Source organism: Arachis ipaensis, chromosome B7 (assembly GCF_059453495.1).
Source record: "Arachis ipaensis isolate K30076 ecotype BB chromosome B7, ASM5945349v1, whole genome shotgun sequence".
NCBI lineage: Eukaryota > Viridiplantae > Streptophyta > Magnoliopsida > Fabales > Fabaceae > Arachis > Arachis ipaensis.
In genome coordinates, this window is record NC_142442.1 from 131,556,810 (window position 1) to 131,567,902 (window position 11,093).

An 11,093-nucleotide genomic window follows, 5' to 3' on the forward strand; every position below is an offset into this window, starting at 1 on the left:
CGTGGTTAGCTTTTTGACACTTCTCAACATTATAATTAGGATTAGTAGAAATTTAGTTTACTAGAATAAATAACCATATTTTTGTTGATTTGTTCCTTGTTTTGTTTATCAATGGTTGCTGTTTGTTCTTTATGTTTCTGGATTCAATTTTATCACTTATTTTTATTCAATTTGTTCAAATCTTATATTAGCCTTTACTTTATTATAATACTCTTTTTGGCAGAAATAGACAAGTTATTTTCTCTGTTCTTGGATCTTTATACGAAGTGTCTCTATCTGATAAGGCTGAATTCTGATGGATACTAATAGAGAAGATCCAAACAGGTATGGTGCTGAGGATTAGAGAAGATGTTTTGTTTGCTGCATTCTCAATTTGATTGAAGTCTCATTTACTTTTCAACTCAATATATTTCACATTAACTTTATAAAATGTTAACGTCAATTAAATATCGATGTTATGCCATGTATAGTTTTTTTTAAATTCTTTCTTTGATGCTTTTCATGTAGTTATTTAATTTTATTGGCTTCTCATCTATATGTAGGCCAGATTTCAGGAGTTGTTATAATGTGTAAAATATGTTGTGTAGTAGTTTTCAAGCGTGGTCTCTTGGGTATTTTTCTCTAATGTTCTTTTAATTTGTTACTTTTTTTTTCTTTTTTCTAGTATACTTAGTTAGTTGGTTTCTTGGTTAAAATTCTGACTCTTAAATTCTAATCGTACCATTATGTCTTAATAGGAGGTTTTTAGCAACCCAGCAATACTGGCCCAACGGAAAAGAACTAGTTTTTAGATTTCGCGTTTTCAGTAAACAGGTAACGAAACATAATGGCCAATGTGCAGTTTTGGGCAGTAGTATCAATCTCAATTAATTAGATTTCTGATTTGACTATATGTTCTTGAATTTATTATTTTCTACTATTTTCTGCACGTCTGAGAGTGATTGCTTTGCCCTTTTGTCCCTTTTCTATGGATATTTTGTTTAAATTCATGGAGCTGTTTACTGAACTACAATCTTCTCAATTATTTATGCTAAAGCTTTCTTCTCATTATAATGTTAGTTCAGTTACGTGATTATTTTTCTCTTGTGTTGCTCAGTTGGTAATAATGGTAGATTTAAAATACCTCTCTTTGCTAAATAATTAGTTAAAATTATCTGAAGCTTTTTTAGCATGTTTTATTACACATGAATTAACTTTGGGAAGAAATTTGAATATAGGGTGACAGAGCTCTTCCCCCAAATTTTGTTTCAACTCATGGGGAACGATTGGGGCCAATGTTCTATGTTATTGACGAGTTAGATAATTGTTTAGTGCTGGAGGTGATAAGAAAGAATGATCAGTTGCTCATAACTGACTCCTCATTTGAACAGATTAGAACTTTCTATTTTATCGATAGAGGGGCATCTGTTCAATTTAGGTATGTCGGTTTTGGAATTTTTTTTATTTCATTGTGGGATAAGGATAACCAACCGATCCAAGTTCACCTTGATCCTGACTTCTATGTTCCTGAGCTAATGGACCCAGAGACACTTGATAATGTATCAAGAGTGTTCCACATAAAGTACACTAGGATGGATGAGGACTCATCAGCTGATGTGATTGTTCTCTCTGGGTCTGAACCATCGGATGATCAGTTTTCATCAGATGGTGATGAAGACAATGATCAAGGTGGGGCACTGGTAGGAGATAATCCAGATGATCCGATAGATTTGTTTAGTGGAAGTAGTTTATCATTGGTGGTTAATGAACAAAGTCACGCGGCAAACGAGTTGGTTGATCCTAGGTAATATTAGATGTAACTTTTTTCTTTGTGTTTCTGATTTTAATATCATGGGATAACTTGCTATTTTTCAGTGTGGCAACTAACATATTCGTATTATCCTGAATTAGATACTCTCCAGAGGTTTCTTATGAAAAGAAAATCACAGCTTCGGATGTTGCACAATCTAGATTGGTAACTTGATTTTTCAAAAGAGTATTTTTTTTATTTTTTTTTTCTTGCAAGTTGATTGGATGTTCTTCCTAAATCTTTTATGTTTGTGTTAACTATGAATTATTCCTTGCAGTATTTGGCTTCAAAATTTGCTGCGCATCTTAAACTATGTGGAGATGGCTCGATTTGGACGATCACCGGTCCAGATTCCAATGTAGAGAAGAATGTCTTCTTTTTTCACTTACTGAAAAGTGGAGGAAGAGGTGGAGAATGAAAATTTGGAGTTGGGTGGAGTGAATGTTGTAGAATATACAATTTAAAGGAGGGTGATACCATCACTTTGAAACTCAGCTCGATAGCTTACCGCCAGATAGAGTTGTTGATTCAGCGTTGTTAAGCCTCTTATGTATAACTCTATTTGATGGATATTTTGAATTATATGTTAAGTTGTCTTGGACATATTTTATTTTTTGTTTAATGAACAAATTTATATATGTTGTATATATTTTGTTTTGCTATTAGTAGGTATCTTGACATTATGTGTTTTTAAGATAATACATAATAGTAAACTACATCTCTGTTGGACTTTTTTTTTCTGTTTTTTTAGTGTCTAACAATTGTTTGAATATTTTATTATCTTTTATTATCTTAGAAAATATGTTATGCCATTTATTGACATATTGAATAATTGTTGTATTCTATTTTTTTATTTTAGTATAATGATAATTTTGTAATTATTCAAAACTAATACAACATGTCTATTTTTATAGAATACATTTTAGTTATATTCTTAGTATTTTTCTTTTAAAAGGGTTTAAATTTCGTGAATCACGTGCATTGCACGGGTTATCACGCTAGTATATATATATATATATATATATATATATATATATATATATATATATATATATATATATATATCCTGATTTAAAATAAAGTCACGCTAGTGTATATATATATATATATATATCCTGATTTAAAATAAAGTCAGATCCAATAAGAATAAAGACCCACCAAAAAAAGGTGGCTTCTTCCACCTATTCGTCCTCTTAAGAGGTCGGACACAATAAGGAGCTTCAGCCTTACTTATTTGAATAAGTAACTACCTCTCTAAATATCTTCTACTATCTCTACTTCATCTAGAAGGAAGATTTTAACAAACTCCCAAGGTAAAGGAAATGACTATCCACCAACAAAGGTGAAACTATTCCAAAAGGTGGTTAACAATTCTACTATAAATACACTAAACCCCTTGGGTATATTCAAGTCCCAATCTACCAAAACCCTGCTTAAATTCCTTGCTAACTTAAGCATCGGAGTCTCTTACAGGTACCACTCCCACCTCCTCACGAGGAACTCAGATGGCAGCACCTCGGCACTAGCACAAGTCAGACACTGCCTCAAAAGGAGTCTGGACCTCGTGTTCAAGCCCAAATCACTGTTTTAGATAACCCCCGAAACATTGGTACCGTTGCCGGAGACCTGAAAGTCTACATTTGCATATGGTTGACAACCAGTATGAAGATGGTCACACGGCGTCTAAGTCAAAACTAGAGCTCCAACATGACGACCTAATGCTAGCATTACCTCCGCCGTGAGAAAGAAAAAATGCCACCCATGGAGAAGGAATACCGGAAAACTCTCATCCGCGGAGAATTTATTCAGAGATCCACCCACCTGAAGATGAAGAACCTCCCCATCCGATGGAAATACTGGGATTAGTCCACGGCCACCGTGGACGATTAGAGCAACTCGAGCTGAAGGCTGAGTGACAACGAGAAGCAGAACAGGAATTATGAAAAGAACTACGATAACAAAAAGAGCTGGAGGAAAAGCTCTTAAGGCTATAAGCCGACCTTCGAAGATGAAGCAATCGGGGCAGATCGGGAGGAAAGCCCTCTCAGAGGTGAAGATCCGTTTGTTGAAGAGATCATGCGAGGCAAGGTTCCTAGAAACTTCAAAACTCCCGACATGAATCTCTATGATGGAACAACCGATCCGAGGCATCATCTCAACAATTTCAAAAGTCGAATTTACCTAGCTGATGCTTCTGATGTAACTCGTTGTTAAGCCTTACTGACAACTCTAACTAAAGCCACAATAAAATGGTTTGACAATTTATCACCTAGGTCGGTAACTTGCTTTGATGACTTGGCAAGGAAGTTCCTTACCAGATTTTCAATTCAAAAAGACAAGGTGAAGCATACTCTAAGCCTAGTAGGAGTAAAGCAAGAAATTGTAGAGACACTCCGAGATTATATAGAGAGATGCAACAAAGTCTGCTTGGAAATAAAAAACTTACCTGCTGAAGTAGTGATAATAGAGTTGATTAATGGCCTTAAAGAAGGGTTGTTCTCCCAATCCATATCCAAGCGACACCCAAACTCCTTGTACGAAGTACAAGAGCGGACAAAAAAATACATCAACATGGAAAAATATTTCCGACTTAGAGAGCCTCCTCCGAGACCCAACCTATCCTACCCAACTCGGGATAAGGAGAAGGAAGCTAAGAAAAAGGAAGAGTACAACTCGGAAAAATCTTGAAAGTATCATAACTACACCCCACTCCAAGTTTCTCTTGTAGATATCTACAAGGAAATATGTCACACCGAAAAGCTTCTACCTCCTCGGCCTATTAAGCATAAAAAGGCCAGAAGTTGAACAGAATATTGCAAGTACCACAAGCTGTATGAGCATTCTACCAATGATTGTTATTATTTAAAGAATGTCATAGAAAATTTAGCTAGAGAAGGTCGGCTAGAAAGGTACTTGGCTGAAAGATCGGATGATCAAAGAAAGAGGAAAAGAGATGAGCAAGAACGTCCTCCAGAAACCCCCTGAACGCTACATACATATGATAAATTGAGGGTTTGCCGGAGGAGGAACCTCAAAATCCTCACGTAAAAGGCATCTCAAAAAAGTATACCAAGTCGGGAAAGACAACAAAATTTCGATTTACCAACCATCTCGTTCACTAAAGAAGATGCTCAAGGGGTAACACCTGGCCACGGCGACCTGGTGGTAACAACAATGATCCTCGCCAATGCAAATCTCCATAGAATTTTGGTGGATCAAAGGAGTTCGGCGTATATACTGTTTAAGCCTGCTTTTGACAAACTCGGGATAGAAGAAAAGGATTTGAAGGCGCACCCAGATAACCTCTTCGCGCTGAGGGACACACCGATCTGACCTCTTGGATTTATCTCTCTATACACCACCTTTGGAAAGGGCACGAAGTCAAGAATGTTAAGCATTGACTATATTGTGGTCAATGTCATGTCAGCGTACAATGCCCTAATAGGTCGGGTCACTTTAAATCGACTAGCAGCAGTTGTCTCTACACCTCACTTGTGTATGAAATTTTTCACTATAGAAGAAATTGTCACCATAAAAAGGAGATAAAAAGTTAGCATGAAAGTGTTACAATGAAAGCCTTAATTTAAAAGGCAGCTCAGGCAGAAAAGAAGTCAACACTATCGAGCTCGGCAGTGTCTGGATTCGGGAAGAACTACATCCCGAATAGGAGGAACAGATATAAAAGGTGCAAATCGGGAATCATGCCAAAAAGACAGAGAGCATAGGGGCCAGCCTAGATGAAGGTCTAAAGGCACAACTCGTTGACCTCCTATGAAGAAACTCTGACCTCTTTGCCTGGAAGGCTTCCGACATCCCCTGTATAAATTCCAACTTTATATCTCACAAACTCGCTGTCTACCCGGAATCCCGATCTATTCAACAAAGGCATCGTAAACTCGAACCCGAAAGGACACAGGTCGTGGAGAAATAGGTGCAGGCATTGTTAGAAGCTAGATTCATAAATGAGGTAAAGTATCCATTGTGGCTGGCTAACATAGTTCTGGTAAAAAAACCAGAATGGAAAATGAAGAATGTGTGTCAATTACACCGACCTCAACGAGGCTTGCCCCAAGTATCCATACCCTCTCCCAAGCATTGATGCCCTGGTTGATTCAATCTCAGGATATCAGTATTTGTCCTTCATGGACGCATACTCGGGATACAATCAAATTCCGATGCATAAGTTGGACCAGGAGAAGACCTCCTTCATCACTCCCAAAGCGAACTATTATTATGTAATAATGCCTTTCTGATAAAAGAATGCCGGAGCCACATATCAACGACTGATGAACAAGTTGTTTTCCTCACACCTAGGAAAATTTATGGAAGTATATGTCGACGACATGCTCGTTAAGACTAAAGAAGACTTCGCTCTTTTGTCCGACCTCTCCGAGGTATTATCCATAATAAGGAAGTATGGAATGAGATCAAATCCTTCATAATACACCTTCGCAGTAGAAGTTGAGAAGTTCTTAGGTTTCATACTCACTCAAAGAGGCATAGAGGCCAACCCAGACAAATTAAATGCACAGCCATACTAGAGATGAAAAGCCCGACTTGTCTCAAAGAAGTTCAACAACTAAATAAAAAGTTGACAGCATTGTCTAAATTTTTAGTAGGATCAGTGTTGAAGTCTCTACCTTTGTACTCAATACTCAAGAAGGTAATCAATTTGAATGGACCTAAGAATGCGAGATATCCTTTCAAAATTTTAAAGCATTTTTGGGCCAACTCCTGATACTTACCCGACCCATCGCAAGAGAAGAACCCGTCCTCTACTTGACAATGGCGAGCCGTGCTATAGCTTCAGCCCTGATTCGAGAAGATGAGAACAGACAGCAACCTATCTACTTTGTTAGCAAAGCTTTACAAAAAGTAGAGCTAAACTATCAAAAGATAGAAGAGTTCACATACGCTCTTATCCTCACCTCCCGAAGGCTTTGACCTTACTTCTAGAATCACACTATAAAAATTCGAACTAATCAACTCATGAAGCATATTCTACAAAAGACAGACATAGCAGGAATGATGCTACAATGGGAAGTGGAGCTGTCCGAGTTTGATTTGAAATATGAAGCTGGATAGCAATCAAGTCCTAGTATCTCGTCAACTTTGTGGCCGGATAACTAAAAGTCAGGGAAGTCCGACAATGTGGAGCCTATATGCAGATGAATCATCCAACAAAGTCGGAAGCGGAACAGGTGTCATCTTGGAAAATAAGCAAGGAACTCGGATAGAGCTATCACTGAGGTTTGAGTTTCCTACTTCTAATAACCAAGCAGAATATGAAACCTTACTTGCAGGCTTGAAGCTGGTTTAAGAAGTTAGGGCGGAAAGGTTGACAGTGTTTAGTGATTCTCAAGTAGTAATTTCACAAATTAATGACACTTATCAAACCAAAGATCCTAACATGAAAAAGTACTTAGATGAAGCACGGGAACAACTAACACAGTTCTCGAAAAAAAATGTCCGACACATAGCTTGGAAATCCAATGTTCGAGCAGATGTCTTCTCCAAGTTAGCCACACCAAGCTAGGGGGCAACAATAGAAGTATCATCCAAGAAACTCTCCATGCACCATCAGTGTCAAAAGGAGATAACAACTCGGACATAATGGCCATATTCAACCAAAACTTAGGCCCATAGTCAACTATCTTAAATTTGATATCATTCCTGAAGATGAAAAAAAAGCACGAAGACTCATAAGGGAGTCACAAAATTACACCTTGGTCCATAACATTCTATACAAAAGAAGGATATCAACACCTCTATTAAAATGCATCCCGACCACTAATACCAAAGAGGTCCTAGAAGAAGTACACAATGGCATATGTGCGAACTATTTAGGAGCCCGATCACTAGCAAAGAAGGTGATTCGAGCCAGCTTCTTTGGTCGACCTTGCAAAGAAAAGTGGCCGAGTATGTCAAGAAATGTCCGCTTTGCCAGAAGTATGCCAACTTCCATGTCGCACCTCCCGAAGAGCTCATCAGCGTCACCTCACCATCACCATTTGCAAAATAGGGTCTCGATCTTCTCGGACCATTCCCTCAAGCTCCAGGTCAAACAAAATACCTCATAGTAGGAATTGACTATTTTACTAAATGGATTGAGGCAGAACCATTAGCAACTATCACAGCCCAACGAAGTCGAAAGTCTCTCTACAAGAATATTGTCACAAGGTTTGGGGTTCCTTACTCCATCACTATAGACAATAGAACTAAATTTACCGACTTGACCTTTAGGAATTTGGTGGCCAGTCTCAAGATAAAGCACCGATTCACATCGGTAGAACACTCTCAAGCCGGTGGACAAGCTGAAGTTGTAAATAAAGATATACTGACTGGGTTGAAGCGTCGACTACAACATGCAAAGGGAGCATGGGCAGATGAGCTTCCTCAGGTCTTATGGGCATACCGGACAACTCCTCATTCCACAACAGGAGAGTCATATTTCTGACTTGCTTATGGCATAGAAGCCATGATTCTTGTAGAAATCACTAAAGAATCTCCAAGAGTTACATTCTATAATAAAGTGATCAACGTCCAAGCATAAAAGAAAGCACTTGACCTCCTCCCAAAATTCCGAGAACAAGCTCGGGTCAAAAAAGAAGCATTAAAGTAAAGGATGGCTTTAAGGCACAACCAGAAGGTAATCAAGAGAAGCTTTGCCCTCAACAACCTTGTACTGATCCAAAATGACATCAGGTTTCAGAAGTCGAGCAAGGGAAAGCTAACAGCAAAATGGAAGGGGCCTTATAAGGTTATCGAGGTCTTAGGAAAGGGTTAGTATAAGGTGTCCGACTTACAAGGGAACGAGCTCCCGAGATCTTGGCACGCATGTAACTTAGAAAGGTATTATAGTTAGGGAAGCAAACCTTGCTCCCTGATGTATTCTTTTTTCTGACTTCATGGTTTTTTTTTTCAAAAACGATTTTTTGAAGGGGGTTTTAACAAGGTATCACAGCAAGGGCTAGAGATTATGAGAAAGTCTTTAGCAGCAAACTTATGTAAATCCCCTTTTTTATCAATAATAAACCTCTTCTATCAAAATTTTCATCTTCAAACGCATTAATTTAAACTCGAAGAACCGCAAAAATCGTTGGTCGACCTACATGGTCGGCAAGATGAAGCGACGAGGTAGAAATTAATATAAGAAGTTATGAAAGCACTTCGTGAAGCCGACCTCAAAAGAAAGTCAGAACCAAAAATGAAATGTAAAAGTAATTTGGCAAAGTCCAATTACACGAAGTCAAAACTCACAAAGGGAAACATAATATTTCGTACCTATCTACTTTGCTGACATCACTTTAAACTTAGCGAAAAAACAACGTTAAAAGTTGTCGAAGCAAATTTTCCAACTAAATAGCTGTATAGGCTAAGATATATTTCAAAAAAGAAGCAATCACTTAAAACCTAAAATCATTATCAAAATGAAGAAAGGTTTTTTAGCAAAGATTCTAAAGTTGTTTAAAAACTACAACTAAGGCAAAATAAAAATTGTTCAAACTAACTACCAAGACCCACAAGTCGGATCATACACATAAGAGAATTACAAAGGGTGGAGCTCCTCGCTAGTAGTAATGTCCTCGGGCCGAGCAGAAGAGGATGTGATCAAATCGAAGGGAGGAGGCTGTTCCTTAGGCAGGGATGGGGTAGCTTCATCATCCACTTGAGTAAGTCCCTGAGGAGTCTCCTCAGACCGAAGTTCCGACGCCTTAAGGTCGAGCATAGAAGTATCTTCGTCCTCTTCGGGGGCAAGAACTATCTTCCCATCCACCACAATATTATCGGCCGATATGAGGGAAAAGTCGACCTCAGGAGCAAGAACTCAAAATTGAGCCTTCAGATTCTCCACCAGCTTGTCCATCCCCTCAACAACGCTATTCTCCAAATCCTTGTAGTTATCCCTTGCCTTAGAAAGCTCGTCCACCGAGTCTATCCTTTTCCCGATGACCCTGGTGTAACTCTTCCTTGCGATCCGTAGATTTTTCATTGTGGCCGACTTGGGAGCCATCTTTTCTGCACAATATCAAGAAATTAAAAACAAAGTCAGGCATGAAATGTAGGAGTAACGACACCTCAAACGAAAATAGAAAGAAGGCTACCTAGCTCGGATTGAAGTTGGCTAGGGTTCCTTAAAAATTTTTTGGTATCCAAATAAGGAGCACGGCCCCAACACTCCTAGAACAGGCCAACTATGCTCTCTTCGAGCTCATCTAAATTATACTTAACTATCACTGGTTTCTCTTTTTTGTATAAAAGAAAACAGAGTTCATCGTTCTCATAAAAAAAGAAAGGTCAGACATTCTCAATCAACTCGAATTTTGAAAAAATAATTCTTAAAATCGTGGAAAGACTCATCAAAGATAGCAAAAAATTTTTTCCTCTGGACAACCCGAAAAGAGACCTAGCCTTATTTTTTAGAACTAAAAAGCTTGGTAAAAATAAAGAGATAAAAGAAAACCTTCAGAAAAGGTCGGACATCAAGCTCCCGACATAAAAGCTGGTATATTTTCAGAAAATCCCAAAAATTAAGATGTAGTTGGGCATGATTGACATTGGAAGTCCAGATAACGTCAATTTCAAAATTGGAAAAAGAGAGGCGGACATCTAGCTTAGTAAAAAAGCAATCATAGGCATAGAAGAAAGGGCGTTCCGACCTATCAAGTCGGAGAAAGCATACTCTCTCTTCGAGATTAGCAACAACTATTTCATAATTTCTCTCATCCTCCCGGTTTACACACAGCTTATGATGCTTATGAAATTATTCAACATACTCTCTATCAATCACAGGAACAGGAGTAAGGACAGTTATATCTACCCAAGTCAGGTTGGACGGAACTTTGGTTGACATGTTGTGAATAATAGATTGAGACAAAAAAGTGATGCCTACAATGCAAAAGACGAAAAATTGTCACAAGAGAACTCGGACGCCAATCCAAGAAAATCGGGTTATCATCAACAATTTGAAAAGTACAAATTCAAAAATTTCTCGCACACAAAATACCACAACATACTTCCAAATACAGAAATGGTATCACTTCCAAAAACGTAAAAGTGACACCATTTGTGGGCAAACATAACTACCTCAAAGTTCACAGCGACAATTTTAAAGAAAACGTAAAATTCTTTATCACCAATAATATTTTAAACTACCACTCGAAACCCAACATAGATACTACCCAAAGTATGGAAAGGAAACAGAAAACGAAAAAAAGGTAGAAAAGAGCACCAACCTTGAAGAAACGCGAAAACAGAGGGCACTTTAAACTACTAAAACACGAACGATCCTCTCCCAGAGCGC

General features: G+C 38.1%; 1 protein-coding gene across 1 annotated transcript; it reads left to right on the forward strand.

Moving 5' to 3' along the window:
• Window positions 1–295: 295 nt before the first annotated feature.
• On the forward strand, window positions 296–2,207 carry LOC148554162 (uncharacterized). The gene is made up of 5 exons (XM_088494021.1): window positions 296–324; window positions 738–813; window positions 1,218–1,783; window positions 1,891–1,954; window positions 2,067–2,207. Exons 1-5 carry the CDS (start codon window positions 296–298, stop codon window positions 2,205–2,207), a joined length of 876 nt encoding a protein of 291 aa, XP_088350147.1.
• Window positions 2,208–11,093: the final 8,886 nt, after the last annotated feature.

Coding starts and splice junctions, on each gene's coding strand:
- LOC148554162 (XM_088494021.1), top strand. CDS start 296: ATGGATACTAATAGAGAAGATCCAAACAG. Junction 814..1,217: donor TTCGCGTTTTCAGTAAACAG/GTAACGAAACAT, acceptor ATTTGAATATAG/GGTGACAGAGCTCTTCCCCC. Junction 1,955..2,066: donor ATGTTGCACAATCTAGATTG/GTAACTTGATTT, acceptor TATTCCTTGCAG/TATTTGGCTTCAAAATTTGC.